This window comes from Taudactylus pleione, unplaced genomic scaffold (genome assembly GCF_031769625.1).
Source record: "Taudactylus pleione unplaced genomic scaffold, aTauple2 ptg000201l, whole genome shotgun sequence".
Classification (NCBI taxonomy): domain Eukaryota; kingdom Metazoa; phylum Chordata; class Amphibia; order Anura; family Myobatrachidae; genus Taudactylus; species Taudactylus pleione.
The window spans coordinates 41475459-41495133 of NW_028284603.1; the positions used below are offsets into that span (position 1 = coordinate 41475459).

The following is a 19675-nucleotide window of genomic DNA, read 5'->3' on the forward strand; positions in this document are numbered from 1 at the left end:
CACAAGTTAGGCATTTTTTAATCAGGCGATTTCAGCCAACCAGCGAGGTTCTTTCTTTGGACCTGGTTAGATAGACACTTTATTATAAACATAATATACAACTAAGCTTGAAAAAAAGACTTGGACGTGTTGTATTGCAGGGTAAACGTTACGGACTCGTCTTTACTTAAGTTTTACTAAGAGTGTTTGTCCTTTAAAGGCTTGACAGGCTTAGATCCATCCCTCCTTTCATAACTGAATAATCCCTGCTCCTACCAGATGGGGGGAGGAGGTGGTGTTTCAGGACAGGGCCAGTGAACGCTGGCCTCTGAAGTGATCGTAGGATAAGGAAGCCGCCGATAGCTTCAGAGGCCAGCGTTCCCAGTGATGCACCCGCGGCGTGAGGAGCCTGCACAGCCACGCCTGCTGGATCAAGTTAAATCCAGTCAGCGCGGCAGTGGGAGCGTCAGCCCAGACGACGGCCGCGTGGAGTCAGGTAAGTACTGGTTGGGCACTACTTTATGGGGCACCACTACAGGGGGCACTGAATATGGGCACAACTACAGGGGGCAATGCATATGGGCTCAACTACAGGGGGTACTGCATATGGGCACCACTACAGAGGGCACTGCATATGGGAACAACTACAGAGGGCACTGCATATGGGAACAACTACAGAGGGCACTGCATATGGGAACAACTACAGGGGGCACTGCATATGGGTTCAACTACAGGGGGCACTGCATATGGGAACAACTACAGGGGGCACTGCATATGGGCACAACTACAGGGGTACTGCATTTGGGCAATAATACAGAGGGCCCTGCATATGGGCACAACTACAGGGGTACTGCATTTGGGCAATAATACAGAGGGCCCTGCATAATGGGGCATTGCATAATGGGCCCTACTACAGGGAGCATTGCATAAGGGGCGCTGCTACAGCGGGCCCTGCATAAGGGGCGCTGCTACAGGAGGCATTGCATAATGGGCACTGCTACAGGCGGAATTGCATAATGGGTACTGTTATAGGAGGCACTGCATAAGGGGCACTAGTACAGGGGGCATTGCATGAGGGGAGAGGGGTCTGTGCTGAGATGGGAGAGGGGTCAGTGATCTGAGAAAAGAGCGGGCCTGTGTTATGAGCGGGGGGTCTGTGCTGAGAGGGGTCAGTGAAAGAGCGGGTCTGTGCTGTGAGGGGAGGAGGGGGGTCTGTGCTGAGAGGGGTTAGGGTTAGGCTGCTGGGGGTGAAAAGGTTAGGGTTAGGCTGGGAGGGTTAGGTTTAGGCTGCGGGGGAGGGAGGGTTAGGTTCAGAGGTAGGGTTAGGATACTTACCGGCAGGTATCGGTATCTTCACCTTGTCAGGATGCCGGCGTCTGGATTCTGAGTGGCGGCATCCCGAACCCAACCCATACCCAACCCATACATACATAACCGACGTTTCAAGGCTGCAGCGGACCTTTTCTTGAGGGTGCTGTACAGGGAGATGAATCAGAAATTAAATATAGTGCTATGGATTGTTTGCGGGAGGGGGGCCCCAAAACTGGTATCTTGGTTAGGGCCCCATGAGGTCTAAATCCGGCTCTGCCTGCAATGCTATGGACTACTGGGTGGAATTTTGTTCAGAAAAGTGTAGGCTATATATGATGTTTTTTACCCTTAGTACTGATATACACCTCACAGTCAGGATAAATAATAATAGATTCCACATGCTTAATTACTCCAGATGACAGAGTCCTCAACAACTAATTTTACCTAAACACTCATTAATGGTCAGCTTTTATGAGCAGAGGCATCTCTATAATATGTAGAGAAGTTGGTTTTGTTAGTGAGTTTTATTTGCATATAACTAACCAGTGGAATAGCAATGAGCCTAGCAGTGTTAGCAGCTGTTACCTGCATATACTTCCCAAGCAAACAAACATGGACAAGTACGGTGGAGCACACTAAAGACAAAAGGGGGACAGGCAATGGGGTGCAGACAAGAGAGAGACAGATCATGAGGGGGGTGCAGACAAGACAAGGACAGGTCATGAGGGGGGTGCATACAAGACAAGACAAGGACAGGTCATAAGGGGAGTGTAGACAAGAGAGAGACAGGTCATGAGGGGAGGTGCAGACAAGACAAGGACAGGTCATGAGGGCAGTGCAGACAATTCAAGGACAGGTCATGAGGGGAGTGCAGAGAAGAGAGGGACAGGTCATGAATGGGGTGCAGACAACACAAGGACAGGTCATGAGGGGGGTGCAGACAAGGACAGGTCATGAGGGGGGTGCAGACAAGACAAGGGCAGGTCATGAGGGGGGTGCAGACAAGACAAGGGCAGGTCATGAGGGGGGTGCAGACAAGACAAGGACAGGTCATGAGGGGAGTGCAGAGAAGAGAGGGACAGGTCATGAATGGGGTGCAGACAAGACAAGGACAGGTCATGAGGGGTGTGCAGACAAGACAAGGATAGGTCATGAGGGGAGTGCAGAGAAGAGAGGGACAGGTCATGAGGGGGGTGCAGATGAGACAGGGACAGAGTATGATGGGGTGCACAACAGTGGACTGGCAAAAGAGTAAATAAGTAGAATTAATTTGTGTGTTATTAGAGATGACTGGGCCCAGCTATAACCATTATTACCAGCTACTCATTATCTACACAGCAAAAAATAAATTGTTAAAATGACCTTTTCTTTACACTACCTAAGATTACATTAGCAGGAAAGTCTTTATTTTTAGAGTGCTGCAAACTCTGGGCCTGACTCAGACCCGGTCGCAAGCGCTGAGCGCTCGCAACCAGGTCGATGTTTGCCCACTGGGCATGCGCACCACGGAGCCGGCTCCGTCGTGCGCATGCGCGAGACCCGGCTAGCGACGTGTGCTCCGTCGCTCCGGGTCTCGCACCAAAGGGGGCGAGCTGTCGATGGTGATTGACAGCTCGCCCCGTTTGGTAGGCGGGCAGGGGGGGTGGCTGGCCAAACGGAGGCGTTCCCGAAGGAACGCCTGCCATTTGGGGGCGGCCCCACTGACATCACAAGTGATGTCAGTGGGAGAGCTTCCGGCTCTATTAGAGCCAGAAGCTCTCTGGGGCTTGCGGCCACGAGACCCTACCACAAGGATCTTGACGCAAGCCCGATGGTCGCTCGCAATAGCTGTGGGTGGTCACCCACAGCTATGCGAGCGACCAGGAGGCCGAACAAAAAGAAAAAAAAAACGCCCCGATTCAGAACGAGCGCTCGTTCAGAGCGTCCGTCTCTGAATCAGGCCCTCTGTCTCCTACCTCTTATTAACATAGGATGTCCCAGGCCAAGGCTTTGGAGAAGAGGAGTAAAACAATACAAAAATAAACATTTATGGAGCAAGTGCTGTCTCTGATACACGAGGCTGATTCAGAGCTGCGCGTTATGTAGACGGATCTTGTGCTTTATCGCACTGCGCATACTCTGCAGCTGAGCATAAGCAACTTTGAGCGACTACGGGCGATTCAGGGTCATAAGCACCTCAGTCGCGTCTCCACTTATGCCTGAGTGGGTGTAACTGGGCGTTCTGAGGGTATATCATGGGTGTGCAGGCAGATTTGCGGGCTATGCAGAGTTCTGCAGACACAAAGATTTGTCAGGTTAAAGACGACTCTCTTGCTCCAAGGACAGAGCAGGTGAGAGTGAGCGCTGATAGCAATGATGACTACTTTCACAAGCTGATGTATAGGTGCACTGCGGTCACATAGGTGCGTGCAACGCTGTGTACAACCATAGATCTGCATTTATTTCCGAGCATACAGTGAGGCCGCATCTGCCGCCGACTTGCGCCCGACTCCGAATCAGCCTCATTATTTGTAATGTGCTATTTAATCAGACAATATGTCATAACTTCTTCTGTAACTGACACTGGGCCTGATTCAGACCCGCGGGTCGATGGTCCCCCACTGCGCATGCGCACGCCGGAACCGGCTCCGGCGTGCGCATGTGCGAGATCCGCACCAAAGCGGGGCAGCTGTCGATGGTGATTGACAGCTTGCCCCGTTTTGGAGGTGGGCAAGGGGAGTGGCTCGGCAAACGGAGGCGTTCCTGCAGGAACGCCTGCCGTGTGTGGGCGGCCCTACTGACATCACTCGTGATCACTCGTGATGTCAGTAGGTGGACTTCCTGCTCTATTAGAGCAGGAAATCCATGGTGGCTTGCGGCCACTAGACCCTACCACAAGGGTCTCGCCGCAAGCTCGAAGGTCGCGATGGTCTTGACCACCGCGACCATCACCTGGCCGCTCGCATAAGCTGTGGGTGGTCACCTTTAAAAAAAAAAAGGGACGCCCTGATTCAGAGCGAGCGCTCTCAAAGAGCGTCCGGCTCTGAAAGGGCCCACTGTACATAGCGAGTGATAATTCAGAGGAGAAATGGTAAAACAATTCTTCATACTTACACAAAGCAACACTGTGCGGGATGATCAGACATATAAAGTGCAAATCTACAACTGCATTAAACACCGTCCTGTAAACAGAGAAAGTGAGATTTTAGGAACCAAGAACTTACATAAGGTAAAGCTTGTCGTTATTTATTTAATAAGTAGAAATCAGTAGTAACACGTACCTCCCTGCCAACAATGGGCCTGATTCAGAGCCGCTCGTAAGCGGACGCTCGTTCGCCATGAGCGATGTTCGCACAACTGCGCATGCGTATGGGTCGTAATGCATATGCGCAAACCAGTAATTGCAGTCGGAAATCGTGCGCTCGCAAAACAGCGAGGGGCTGCTAATTTGATTGACAGAATGTACCGTTTGTGGGTGGTAACAGGAGAAGGTGCTTGAAAACGGGGGAGTGAAGATCCGAACGCAGGCGTGCCAAACGGTCAAAAGGGCGTTTAATGGGCGTGCATAATTAGTAAAGGAGCGTCATCGACCATGTCACTTGGTTGTCTTTTAGCCTGAACTGCTCGCAGTGATTGCGGTAAGAAAAACGTACCACAAGCACTGCAAGCAGTTCAGATGCCTTTCAATGTACCCGATTAATCTAATAAATGCCGGAGATGACGTGTGATGCGAACGGCAAAGGGGCGTCTTTACAAAATAGCGAGCGCATTTTTCGTTCGCTCGCTCAGACATAGAGGCGTCAACACACCGCAAAGCGAGCGCTCAATTTAAATAGCCAGCCCCTTTTTTGGAACGACCGTCTGCAAATAGCGTCCGGCTCTGAATCAGGCCCAATATACTGTAGTGGTTCAAAACCATCATCTGAAAGCCCAGATTACTAGCACTGGACTCTCATGGGACTATGGCCCTGATTCAGAGCCGGAAGCTCTTTCAGAGCGCTCGCTCTGAATCAGGGCGGCATTTTTTTTTTGTGCCAGCCTCCTGGCCGCTCGCTAAGCTGTGGGTGACTACCCACAGCTTTTGCGAGCGGCCAGGTGATGGTTATGACAATCGGGCTTGCGACGAGACCCTTGTGGTAGGGTCTCGTCCATCGTAAGCCCCAGTGGACTTCCTGCTCTAATAGAGAAGGAAGTCCACCTACTGACATCACTAGCGATGTCAGTAGGGCCGCCCACAAACCGAAGCGTTCCCTCGCTAACGCCTCTGTTTGTCCAGCCACCCCCCCTGCCTGCCTCCAAAACGGGGCGAGCTGTCAATCACAATCGACAGCCGCCCCGTTTTGGTGCGAGACCCGTAGCGACGGAGAGCCTGTCTCTGGCCGGGTCTCGCGCATGCACACGCCGGAGGGGGCACATGCGCAGGGGGGTAAACATCGACCCGCTTGCCAGCGCATGCGAGCGGGTCTGAATCAGTCCCTATTTGTTTTATATGTGACATGTAAAGAATAGTTATATGTGTAAGCAATTTAAACGTAAAACTTAGAAATGTGTTCAATCAAGGTATCCCATTTACATTACATTATATTACGTAGTGCTACCCTCCATTGCTTTGTTTTTGGTCCCCAGCTTGCCTAACAACCTGCCAGTTTAAGCATATTTTCATATATGTGGTTCACCTGCCAATAAACTACAACACTGACGTAGTACTAAAACATATTGCCATTGCTCTGAGGCCCTGCTTCAGAGCCGGTTGCTCTGACAGAGCGCTCGCTCTGAATCAGGGCAGGTCTTTTTTTTTATTTAGAACGGCCCACCCACAGCTATAGCGAGCGGCCAGGAAGATGGTCGCGATGGTCAAGACCATCGCGACCATCAGGCTTGTGACGAGACCCTTGTGGTAGGGTCTCGTTTCCGCAAGCCCCAGAGAGATTTCGGCTCTAACAGAGCCGGAATCCCTCCACTGACATTACTTGTGATGTCAGTGGGGCTGGCCCCAAACGGTAGGCGTTCACATGGGAACGCCTCCGTTTGGGCAGCCACACACCCCAGCCCGCCCACCAAAGGGGGCGTGCTGTCACTCATCATCGACAGCACGCCCCCTTTGGTGCGAGACCCGGAGAGACGGTTTGCCCGTCCGTTATCCGGGTCTCGCGCATGCGCACAACGGAGCCGGCTCCGTCGTGCGCATGCACTCTGGGCCACCATCGACCAGGTTGCGAGCGCACAGCGCTTGCGACCGGGTCTGAATCAGGCCCTGAGTCCCCTTCCTTAGGTGCACATGCCAAAGAAGGTTTAGTTGCTCCCTGGAGCAAAAGTGACCTAATGCACTCTATAGAACTATAGAACCAAAGCTTTCTGTGCTTTCATTGGTCTGATGTCCTGAAATTATTTATTTTATTTATTACCGGTTATTTATATAGCACACATGTCATAGCACACATATTCCGCAGTGCTGTACAGAGAATATTTCAGTCATTCACATCAGTCCCTGCCACAGTGGAGTTGTACAGTTTATAATCCCTATCACATGTACACACGGGATGCGGTCAGAATGCAGACGCCGGCATCCCGACCCCCGCCAGAATCCCGAAAGTAAGTACTGGGATTAGGGGGAGGGTTATGGTAAGGGGTTAGGGTTAGTTACTAAGGGGTGGGTTAGGGTTAGGCTGGGGCATACTTGCCGACTTTTAATCTGCCCTCCCAGGGAGAAGCCTGGGGAGAGGCAGCAGTCGGGCAGTAACGGGGGCGCGGGGCCTGACCATTCGCCTCATTAGGACCCGCCCCCTCATGGCAAAACACCCGTGACTTGCGCATATTTTAATAGGGGTGGGGACAAATGTCACAATACTAGAATCAGTCATTAAGCCCCGCCCCCTAATAACGGACAGCAGATTTCAGGTAAGTTTCTCCCCATTCGGCCCACTTCACTAGGAAGTGGGCAGGATGCGGGAGAAATGCCTACACTGCCGGGAGTGCGAGGGGGTTACCCGAAAAAACGTGAGCCTCACGCGACTTTCGGGAGTGTAGGAATGTAGGGGCCGGGGCAGGGGGGGAGGTTAGGTTTAGGCACCATGGAGGGAGGCTGAGGGGTAGGGTTAAGAGTTAGGTTAGTCTTACTTATCTGGGGGCGTCAGCATTCAAACCTGGTCAGGGTGCAGGCATCGGGATTCTGACCACCGGGATCCCGAGCGCCGGCATCCCGTACACACGTATAGGCATACACACGCTCGGTTTAATTTTTTGTACCTACCAGTATATTTTTGGAGTGTGGGAGGAAACTGAACTACCCAGAGGAAACCCATGCAAACACAGGGAGAATATACAAACTCCACACAGTTAGGGCCGTGGTGGGTATCGAACCCACCATCTCAGTGCTATGAGGTACTGTAGTAATGCTAATCATTACACCGTCTGTGCTTCCCCATTCAGCTCTCAAAATATGCTTATAAAGCAAGTTAAGTCCATGTAAATGGCTGTGAATTGTTTTTTAATTATTTTTTATCGATGTACTATTTGCATTATTACATGTGTTTAACTTATGTGGAGCTGCAGTGTGTACTTTATATAGCTTATTGTTCCTGCCAGTGAGTCTGTACATAAACCTAGTTTTATTCGCCTACTTTCATATCCTGATGACGCGATTTGCAGCACCATGAACCCTGCTCATCACAAACACTTCTACCTCCCCTCCGGATATGGCATCATGAATTGATTCATCGCGGCCCCGTCCCTTGCTGTGCAATGCCGCCATGGGTCGGGGATATGATGAATCGATTCACTGGGAAACTGGTCTATTTTCCCAGGAGTGTGGGGTAACTCCATGAAATTCGGTAACCCCTGGACGGTACAGGAGAATAGGCAAATATGATGCATTTGAAAGATGACAATCACGGCATTGGAAGCACATGAGATGCTAGAACACAACAGTAGCTTCTTGTTATGGCACAGACACAACTGTAGGAAATGCAGATTAAACACGATGCATTGCATAGCAAATGTTTATTAATCTTATACATATATGCAGTGCTGCTGATTTTCCTTTTTAGTTTTATAACATTCCAAAATATGCATCGTAAAAGCCAGTATGTGTGTAGTCTTAGGGCCTGATTTGGGGACGGCCGCAAAGGCGATTACGCAGGCAATCGAGTCATTGTTTGCCATTGCGCATGTGTATAAGCCGCACTGCGTGTGCGCAGCGATCGCACTGCGATTACGGATGCACATAGGAATCCATCGCAGAGTGAGTGACAGGTGGTTAGCGTTTAGGGATGGTGATGGGGGTTAGTCTGAGAAACGCAGGTGTGCCTGTCCGTTTAAACGCTGTTACATGGGAGTGCATAAATTAGCCACTGCGAGTGCCTATGCAGCTCTGCGTGTCTAAAGAGCTCCCAAGGCTGCGGCAGCACAGACCTGCCGCAAGGGTAAGATGGTCGCCGATGTGCGTCAATGTTACCAATATTTAGTCAGGTATGTGTCATCACACGCAGTTAAGAAGGTAGCAGTGGTTGTCCTTATGCTCAGGTAAGCTTGGTGACTATTAGCATATTTTTGCAGCTGTGTTGCGTACGAAAACGCAGCTGCGATCGCATTAGCGTACATCTCTGAATGAGGCCCTTAGTAATTCCAACCATGTGCAGTAGGGGAGCGTCAGAGAATATTAATAATATTTTCAGCTGGGAACACAACAGGAGAATGGGTAAAACTAGCAGTGTATGTTCATTTTAGTGGTTTTGTCTGTTTTAGTAAACATGAGATATTCCTTTTATATAAGTTTTGTATTGTACCATGCGTGCTTATTCCAAGGAAGCGACATTTAACAACAAAGTTCCCGATAATACATGATAGGAACAAATGCAACATATGCAATTTAAAAGCAAACATAACAACAGATGTTCCTCTCTCATAGAGCTAACAATATGAGCAAGCAGTACAATACATTCTGGTAAGTATATACACATGGAGATTAAATAAAAGGTGAATGATAAGGCAAAAAAAAAATGTAAAGACTTTAAATACAGAGGATAGGATTCTATACATAACTTGGCAGATTTCACCCATTATTCTCTAATACTCCTATCGTGTAGCTAGATCACACACTCTTTAGGGATGTGTTGAGATACCGCAGGAAATATAGTTAAACTAGGAGCAGGGGCGGAACTACCGCCGGTGCAGCCTGTGCTGTGCACTGGGGCCCCTGCGGACTAAGGGGCCCGCAGCTGCCGGCTGCCAAGACCGCCATGAGTTTTCCACTGTTCCCGAAAGTTTAGAGAGGATTGTCGGACGGTTGCGGCTAGATCGGACTGGCCCAGAGAAGGGAGTATGGCGGGCCCCCACTGTCTTGAGGGAGGCGGGGCTGACCTTTTAGCAGCCAATCCTGTTCCTTCCCCAGCCTGGTGACTTCCCCGTCTCTTTCCCTATGTTACACAGCTCCGCTGGGCAACAGACCAGGGAGGACAGCCCTGCTACTAGGAGAGGGTCACACTGCCGCAGGCTGTCACCGGGATGCAGCAGACAACTCTCACGCTGAGGAAGAGGCAGATCCCGTTCTCGGTAAGTACAAGATCCAGGCGTGAATGTGACCAGGGGTGTGTGTGTGTTTGTGACTGTTCCCACATGTGAGGCGGTGGTGGTTGGGCGGGGGGGGAGCACTGTGCAGCCCCTGCTGGGTGTAGGGGCACTGTGCAGGGCTCTGCCAGAGGAAGGGGAAAGTGCCCAACTAGGCCTCAGGCTTTATGGAAGGGGCAGGCACATTTAAAACAAAATAGAGTTTAGTTTTGTAGCAGCAAACCAGACTCTTCCAGCTGTCACCCTCTACCTTTCTCTATCACCCTCTGCCTTCCCCTGTCATCCACTGCCTCTCCCTGCCACCCACTGCCTCTCCCTGTGACAATCTGCCATACATTGCATTGTCACTGAAACCCATGGCCTCCCTCTGTCACCCTCTGCTTGCCACTGCCTCTCCCACTGTCACCCACTGCCTCTTCCACTGGGAAGAGGGTAAAAGCCGGAAACATAGTAAATGCATTGAAAAAGCCGGAAATCCATAGTAAGTGTATTAGGAAAGCCGGAAATCCATAGTAAGTGTAATAGAAAAGCTGGAAATCATATTACATGTATTAGAAAAGCCGGAAATCCATACATTTACTATGTTTCCAGCTTTTTCAATACACTTAATATGGATTTCTGGCTTTTCCAATACATTTACTATGATTTCCGGCTTTTCCAATACACTTAATACAGTATGATTTCCGGCTTACACTTACTATGATTTCTGGCTTTTTCAATACACTTAATACAGTATGATTTCCGGCTTTTTGAATACATTTGCTATGATTTCTGGCTTTTTCAATACACTTAATATGGATTTCCGGCTTTTTCAATACATTTACTATGATTTCCGGCTTTTCCAATACACTTTACATTGTTTCCGGCTTTTTCAATGCAGTTACTATGTTTCCGGCTTTTACCCACACCCCTTCCACTGTTACCTTCTGCCACCCAAGGTCTCTCACTGTCCCCCACTGCCTCTCTCTTTCACCTTCTGCCTCCTCCTACCTTTCCGAGATCACCCTCTGCCATCCACTGCTTCTCCCTATCACCCTCTGCCATGCACTGCCCCTCCCTGTCACCTACTGCTTCTCCCCATCACAGACTGCCATCCACTGCCTCCCTGTCAACCATGGCCTCTCTCTGTTACCCTCTGCCTTTCCATGCCACTGCCTCTCCTTCTGCCTCCTCCTGCCTTTCCCTGTCACCCTCTGCCATCCACTGCCTCTCCCTATCACCCTCTGCCATCCACTGCCTCTCCCTATCACCCTCTGCCATGCACTGCCTCTCCTTGTCACCTACTGCTTCTCCCCGTCACAGTCTGCCATCCACTGTCTCCCTGTCACCCATGGCCTCTCTCTGTTACCTTCTGCTTCCCCCTGCCACTGCCTCTTCAACTGACACCCACTGCCTCTTCCTGCTGTCACCCATGGCCTCTCCCTGCCACACTCTGCTTTCCCCTGCCACTGCCTCTTCCTGCTGTCACCCTCTGCCTCTCCCCACCACCCACTGCCTCTCCGCATGAGCCGGAAGAGGGGGTGGTTGAAAGCATATTTTTTGCACCTGGGTCCGCCACTCTCAAGTTCTGCCATTGACTAGGAGTATGTCAGCATTAGACCTTTCAGCATTAGACCTGGAAGCTCATTTTATAGAATTAGGCTGCTGCTAGATGTGAGAGAAGCCAAGTTCTGCATGTCCACAATGGGGCACATACCAAATCTTGCATGTAGAACAAATGAGCTATAGGCACAGTTGGACGATTAATACACAAAAATGTTAGCAGGCAATGGAGCTGATTCTGAGCCGGATGCTGCTGCGTCTGTGTGTGCGTCTTTTGCCCATGTAGTGTGTGCGACTCTATGCTAATATCCCTTCCCTGGTGTGCAGCCGTGCATCTGCATGTGCAATGACTGAAATGACCACTTTGAGTGTCTGTAGACACTGAAATACCGCTTGGTGCTTCTTTAGACGCAACCATCGGTCGCACCATCAAAACTTGCACCAGCCCCATTCTAGGTACATACTCTCCATCAGAGTATGGCCTCCAATGTGCGCGATTAAGCGCCAGAGTGTCATGGGCTTGCAGGTGAGATCCGAGTCAGGACCCGTGGACTGGACTGACAAGGAGAATAGCAAACAAAGTGAGCTCATGGATCAGGGATAGAATATAGAATATGGACCAATATAGAATATGCTGGACTACTGGAAACCCCCAGCCAGTACCTGAAAACTAGCGCTGACCCTTAGGACCGAGGAGCTGGAAACAATACTTGAGAACTCAGGAACTGGGCAGAGGGTAACTCAGATAAACAATAGCCTGGCTGGAATCCACTGAAAGTGGTACAACCCAGATACCAAAGCTGGATGACTGGAGCCTACACCCTCAGAGAGGGACGCAGATCCAGTACCCAGTCCCCAGCATCCAAAGTCAGCCATTCCTCTAGGAATTCAGCACAAACCTCAACACTCAGTGAGAGGAGCATCAGGACAACCACCATCATCGATGGTCACCGATGGTTTAATGAGCAGGGAGTCCCATAGGCAAGCTTGGAGCAGTCGTGCTGAGAAGAGTAGTGGAGATGAGGTGGAAATCTCAGAACAGCAATACAGGCTGAAGTATCTAATATAGGATCAGTCCACTTGAACCTGCAATGAGCAGGCGAATACTTGCTTGAAGTAATAAATGGTAGTAGACTGAAGACTTGGCACTTGGAAGCACTATTATAGTCAATGTTATTAAATTAATACTTTCAGACTACTGCAGGATTAACACAGGCTGGCACCAGATTGGAACAGGAGTGTATACAGCAAGCTGAACCGGACTGAAACCAGAATGATGAACACAGGCTGGAAATATGCAGGTTAGAACAAAATGGAATCAGAGGAGACAGATGATTTGATCTTAATTAGAACCGGAGGAGGCTGGACTGGACTGGGACCAGAGAACACTGAGGAAACCTTGAACCATATTGAAACCGGAGGGTTCAGGAGGTGACTTGAACAGGACTGGAACCGGAGGAGTACATAAACTGGCCTGGGACCAGCAGAGACAGGGACTAGAACTGGAGGAGATAGCACTGAACAAAGTTTGGAAGGTTCTGGATACTGGCAGGAGCGATAGCACTGCAGAGTAGATGAAATCGACTCACAGGTATCAGAATAGAAGTAGTTTGCACAGTCACAGGTAGCTGGAGCGCTGGTTCAGGCAGCGGATCGTGTATGCAGTTCATACCCCGGCTGTTGGTATGTCGGCACTCAGAATGCTGGTGCCGGAATCCCAACACCGGTCAGAAACCCAGTAACAAGATTCTGACCACTAACATCCAAACGGTAAGTATTGGGGTTAGGGGGAGGGTTAGGGGTTAGGCACAAGGGGGAGGGTTAGCATTAGGCTGTGGGGGGGAGGGTTAGGTTTAGGCTGTGGGGGGTGGGTTCGGTTTAGGCTGTGGGGAGGGAGGCTTAGGTTTAGGCTGTGGGGGGAGGGTTCAGTTTAGGCTGCGGGGAGGGAGGTTTAGGCTGCGGGGAGGGAGGGTAAGGTTTAGGGGTAGGGTTACGATACTTACCTGCAGGTATTGGCATCTTAACCCTGTCAGGAAGCAGGCATCGGGATTCTAAGCGACAGGATCCTGAGCCCCGTACCCAACCCGTGGGTACACACTAGAGACAGGGGCGTATTAAGAGAGGAGGGGGCCTGTGTGCACTCACCGTCTGCCCAGCAGCGCACTGACCGCAGCAGTAGACTCTGGGTACTAGTCTATGCCGAGACTGCTGCGCATGCACCATTGTTCCGACGATTTCCCCACTGCGCATGTGCAAAACGCCGGGAAAAGGGCTGCTGCTGCCATTTTCCAGACATTTAGTGCAGCACTGCAACAGCCGATGCGGGACTTCGGAGAGGTAAGTATTAAAAAATATAGGTGCACCCATTGTACATATGCCCCTGACTGGAGAGTGAGGACACAAAGGAAACCCTGTTCTATGATGTTCCAACCTTTTGCAACTGACAGGAGCAGTTTTAAATAGGGAGCTCTTGCAGGAGATAGGAGAGAGCAGTTATGTGAGCACAGCAGACTGGCAGTGACTGGAGGTTAGTAATCAGCTGATCCAATCCCTCATGGCTGTGCCCATGCACATTAGGAAAGCGCTGACATCGCCTTGGAACAGGATGGCCCACCTTATAAGTATGGATGGCTAAGTCCCTGGTTTGTTGTACTGAGTTTGCAACCAGTTCAGCAACTTGCCCGTGACACTTCCAAAACACACCTATAAGACGGACCAGGACCAGTGCGGTTGAACAGCGGCGCCACCCCATAGAGGGCGAACCCCTCCCAACATCCCGATTTCAGCAGAACAGCATTGTCCCGCTGTTCCACGTGTGGGCCAAAGTGTCCCGCGGGTGGTCTGGTCAGAAGGTTGGGCACCCCCACCGCCGCAGCTGTGCGACTGTGCCAGATGCCGGAGTACCTGAATGGATGCTGCGCGCATGTGCGCGGCATCCATTCAGCGCCGGGAGAGGGCTGGGGAAGCCCAGCTAGTGATGGAGTGCTGGGCTCGCCCTCAGTTTGACGTTACACGGGAGGAATGCCATGCGGGCATGCCCCCAAATAACAGCACTTAGGGGGCATGGACTATGGTAATTAGGCCACACCCCCATTGTACCCATCCAGCACAGGGCGCAGCTACCCCTGGAGCAGGCCCGGGACGGACCATCTCTGTGCATCCCTGCAGGTCGCACATCACATCTTCAGATCTGCCGTGCTGTAGGGCAGATCTAACATTCTTAAGACACGATGCACTAGATAGTTTATAGATCGTGTGTCAAATTGGCAGCTTTTTCAGACCAAATCGTGCCCACGACTGCTGGGGAGCTCCCAGGGAGAGTACAAGGAGAAATCGTACACATTGGCTGATCGTGAGCACATCGCTATATGTGTAGGCACCTTTAGATGCATGCACTGTTGAAAAACATTGACAATTTGCATTAATATTGGCACTTCGTGCATCTCAGAATCAGGATGGGGTGTAACATAAGAATGGCAAAGTAACAGATATTGGACATTTCACCCCAATGTCAGTTTCATTTTCTGTGGAACATCTGGGATAGATGTTTCTCACTACAGTTACAATGCAAAAAGCACATATTGCTGAACCCTGGTCAAATTTCTATTTTAAGTACCCAAAATACAGTAAAATCAAGATGTCACCTAATTGTATTAATATTATTGTGTTTGTTTATATGGCGCTTCAAGGGTTCTGCATCGCCTTGCATAGTACAAAAAAGATAAGCAATGCAAACAAAACAAGAATATAAAGAAATGCAAAAGACTTATAGTACTAAACACTGCATAACATGGGATACAAGCTATATTCTAATTGCTGCACATGCAGTCACACTATCCACAAAAGCAACACCGCTTACCCAAAGATTTGGTGCCGTCGTTGGCAATGGGGAGGAAATAATGGTATAAATGAGGAAGGGGAAAAGCACACAAGGGAAGAGGACCCTGCTTGTTAGAGCTTACAAATAACTGTGTGCTGTCTACTATTGAATAAATAAATATATATAAGAAAAAGTAATCAACAGTGCTGTGAAAATATCCGAGGTTAAGTTTATAATGTGAATCAATAAATAATGATTTTAAATAAAACACAATGTTATAAAAACTATACCAGAATTAATTGAATAGTATAAATCATGTTATAATAAATGACAATTTAATATTGCAAAAAAACAGTACAATAATAAAAACGAATAACATTGGCCAAAGTGACATACAACAATATAAATAGTTGGGAGATTAAAGCTGCTACATTTTTGCTTTTAGAATGTACAAGCAGCTACATTCTTGCCTTTTGAACACTATATATTGCAGGCTCCATGCTTGTCTAAAAGGAGACTTATTATATGGAATTACAAGCATCTATATTCTCCTATTTTGCATCATAAGTCCCAGCTGTTATAAATCTATTGCGGTGATTCTGACAAATGATTTATCTCACAGTGTTACATTGGCTAATTTTATAATTATCTGATATAAGGTGTATTTATAGTGTTGTATGTCACATTGGCCAATGTTATTTGTTTTTATTATTGCACTGTTTTTTGCAATATTAAATTGTCATTTATTATAATATGATTTATACTATTCAATTCATTCTGGTATAGTTTTTATAACATTGTGTTTTATTTAAAATCATTATTTATTGATTCACATTATAAACTTAACCTCAGATATTTTCACAGTGCTGTTGATTACTTTTTCTTGTGTTTCTTCTGACTTGCAACCAGAACAGCTGCGTGGTAACACCTATATTGACTCCATTAGGATTCTTAGAATACTCCATCTTTGAGCGCCATTGGCTATATATATATATATATATTATATATATATATATATAAAATATACTCACTCCATAGGAAGGTGGTACTCCAGGACTTAAACAATCAAGAGATATGTACCAGAGCAGGTAATGACAGAGGGTTATATAAGGTAAAATATATATATAGACAAATGGTGTGGCCACTTGATAAAGAGGTGCTGCATGGCAGCCTAACCTGGAAATACCATAACCTGCATACCCTTGTTGTGCCTAGATAAGAGGCTTGGTGGCGTTCTAACATAGAGTGAGTACATATAAATATATGAGACCGGGATAAAGGCAGAGCAAGCCGTATAATTTGCAAATGATCAGGTGCCTAATAGTGACTGCTCTGTTTGCAAATTAACTACTTTTCATATGGTCACAGTTTTGGAGCTTCTGTAATGAATGCTTGCGATTAGGGGTGCAATTGCAGCCTCCCCTGGATCAGCCCCATTATGTTTTATGCTTTTGGCTCACCTGATGAGCTCTTCAATGCTCTGTAAGGAAAATTCATCTGTGGCCACAAAAAGGTGTAAAAACAAAGTGTTCAGGGGCTGAAAATATAGGAAACCCATTGTTATAAATAAGAACGTTGTACACATGTTTGGAAAAAAATGACTATTTTTTACTCTTTTGACTGAAGAATTCTCTGTACAAAAGACCTTTGGGGCTAATTCTGAGTTGGCAGCAAATAAAAAAAGCAAGTAACTTTAGGATAAATATAGTAAAAGTTGATTTAGAACAATTTAAAAGTGACTGAAGACCAAACGCACAATCTGCATATTTATCATTGTCATCAATTAAAGTTAAAACCCTACGGATGATAAATATACAGATTTTGCATACGGAAAGCCCATCAATGTTGATCAATTTACATCACTTTTAAAATCGATCAAAATTGACCTTTAGTACATTTTCCCTTTTGTAACTGGAACAAACCATGTTGTACTGCAAGGAGTTCTAATATGTTTATTTTATTTTTATATTTTGCATGCCTGGTAAATACTGGCTGCTTTTGTATGTAGCCCACAAATGCTGGACAGCTTTATATTTACACTGTAATTTAGATTAGAGTTCGCACACACCCCTGTCTACAGCTAAATCTATGCACCAGGTTAAGAGTGACTTGCTCTGTTTGTTTTACTTCCACATGAGAATCAGCCCCTCAGTATGATAGCATTAACAGCAGCACCAGAAATAACAAGAATGACATGTTTCTGGTCGATTTACATATGGTCAGACCACCTATTTCTACCGAATATTCATCCCCAGCTTGTCTGGAATGACCCCAGTCTGGAAGTGGCCTCAGTAGGATCTAAATAATAAATTATGGTGAAAGGTGCATTTTCAATTCCCACGATAAGTAAACATATTATTTGTAAATCCAGGGAGAAGTTGCATTTGTACACCTTGGTAAAGCCATGATGCACTGCTTCTAGGAATGTGGGGTCATTTAAAATATGTGGATTTGCACCCCCTCACAATATGATTTGCCCAAGTCGGGGCGAAGTTGGGGGAGTTATGTACTCTGGGGCAGGAGGGGGGAGGGGAGGCGCTTGCAGGAGGATCCATAATTAGCTTTGATGGATGTCAGAGACGGAATCAATTTCGGGTGAGAAATCCTAATCCTCCAAATGGTACCACACAACTCACATGCCGATCAGTCATTCCCCTGTCCCAACATGACACACTGACCACGCACATGCTGCAAGTATACTGGGAGGAGTAGGAGGGCACAATCTGTCTGAGCCTCAGCCGGCCTGGAGCGTGTCAGCATTCATCGACTTCCAAACTGCAGACACCCTGGGCATCCTACAACACAGTCAGTAATATCTGTGGCTATAAATTAGTGCACTGAACTCTGAAAAAGGAGTTAGGTATCAAGACAAACTACTTTTGTTTTACTAGTGATTTATTTATTTTACACCACTAGGTTAAAGCCCTTCAAGTTTGATATATGATGTCAACAACATACTATCTGAGAGTACACTTAAAATAGTGAATTTAACAGCATAGTTGGGACACAAAGTAAGTGACCAGTCACTGCCCAGTTGTCAGTGACTGGGGGAAGTTGGCACAGACAGGCCAGTTCACAGTAAATTAATAGTTATTTGTTATGCTGTATAATCTCTGCAGGGAAGAAATGTAATTAATTGCTGGAGACAGTGGTGGAACTAGAGGAGAGTGAGACTAATGGGGGCACTTAGGGTTCAATTATATATTAAGTGGGGCCTGACAGATATAGATGGCGGTTCAGTACCAACAGTGTGCCCTAGGGGCCTGATAGCTGCCACAGACAGTGCGGCCACGATCACGCTCTCCTAAGGCAAGCAGTACGGCCGTGATCATATTCACCCTGGTGAAATATGGGGGAGTCTGATGGATATGTAAGGTGCATGTGACGACATCTGGCGGCATCTAGGGGAATGTCTGGATGAAAGAAAACCTAACGTTGCCCAGGCGTCCGAATACAGGTTTTACGTTTTTAGCTGGAATTGCGCTAAAGTGTAAATGAGGACCATGTGGCATAAGAGCATTTGATACAGTGTTAGTACATAACAGTGCGATCTGCGATTCTCAGAGTTTATACTCACTGTGCACTTGCTGCTGTCTTCATAGTTATTATGCATCCATTCTTCCCACGCTGCCTGGTCCACTACACCCCAGTTGGGATAGTCCAGTAGGGCAGCATGGGCGATCACACTGTTCTTCTCGTTACAGATGGTCACAGCCAGGTTGGATTTTTCACTAAACAAACAAAACAAATTGTTTTGCCCATTTGTCTCATAATCCCATACAGACCAAATAATACAGGTAATAATCTCGACTTGTATTAATAAAAAGCTGTTATCTATTTATAATAAAAGAGAAAATAACCTATACTCCACTATTCCAAATGGGACTCAGATTAGGCTAAGCAGATAAATGTTTACTATTGAGGCTGCATTTCCATCATTCAACATTCAAACTTTTAGTTTTCTATACTTTAAGGCCACTCATCGTACTTCCGCTATGTAAACTAGGGATCAGATATGGCTCAGGAAACAGCATAACACTTTACAATAGGATTCAGTAGTTGGATGAATAGTACAATAAGGTTTTGGTTCAACCTTTTTACTCTTATCATCATAAAGACATAGTCGATACTTGAAGACACAACATCACATAATCATAGAAAATCACAAGATCCACAGCATAAAAGGAACAATTTAATATACATAGATGCTGCACCATTATACCCAGATGCTGCACCATTATACGCAGATGCTGCACCATTATATGCAGATGCTGCACCATTATACCCAGATGCTGCACCATTATACGCAGATGCTGCACCATTATACGCAGATGCTGCACCTATATACTCAGATGCTGCATGCACCATTATACGCAGATGCTGCACCTATATACCTAGATGTTGAACCATTATACACAGATGCAGCACCATTATACACAGATACTGCACCATTATACGCAGATGCTGCACCATTATACG

General features: G+C 47.5%; 1 protein-coding gene across 1 annotated transcript in view; it reads right to left on the bottom strand.

Annotated features, from left to right (window-relative positions):
- Positions 1–19675, bottom strand: part of CFAP61 (cilia and flagella associated protein 61) — a 335591-nt gene that overhangs the window by 300057 nt on the left and 15859 nt on the right. The window contains exons 3-5 of the mRNA XM_088477572.1: positions 18774–18927; positions 16657–16733; positions 4384–4451 (exon numbers count right to left, since the gene is read on the bottom strand). Coding sequence (XP_088333698.1) covers positions 4384–4451; positions 16657–16733; positions 18774–18927 — 299 coding nt within the window. The remainder of the gene's footprint in view (positions 1–4383; positions 4452–16656; positions 16734–18773; positions 18928–19675) is intronic.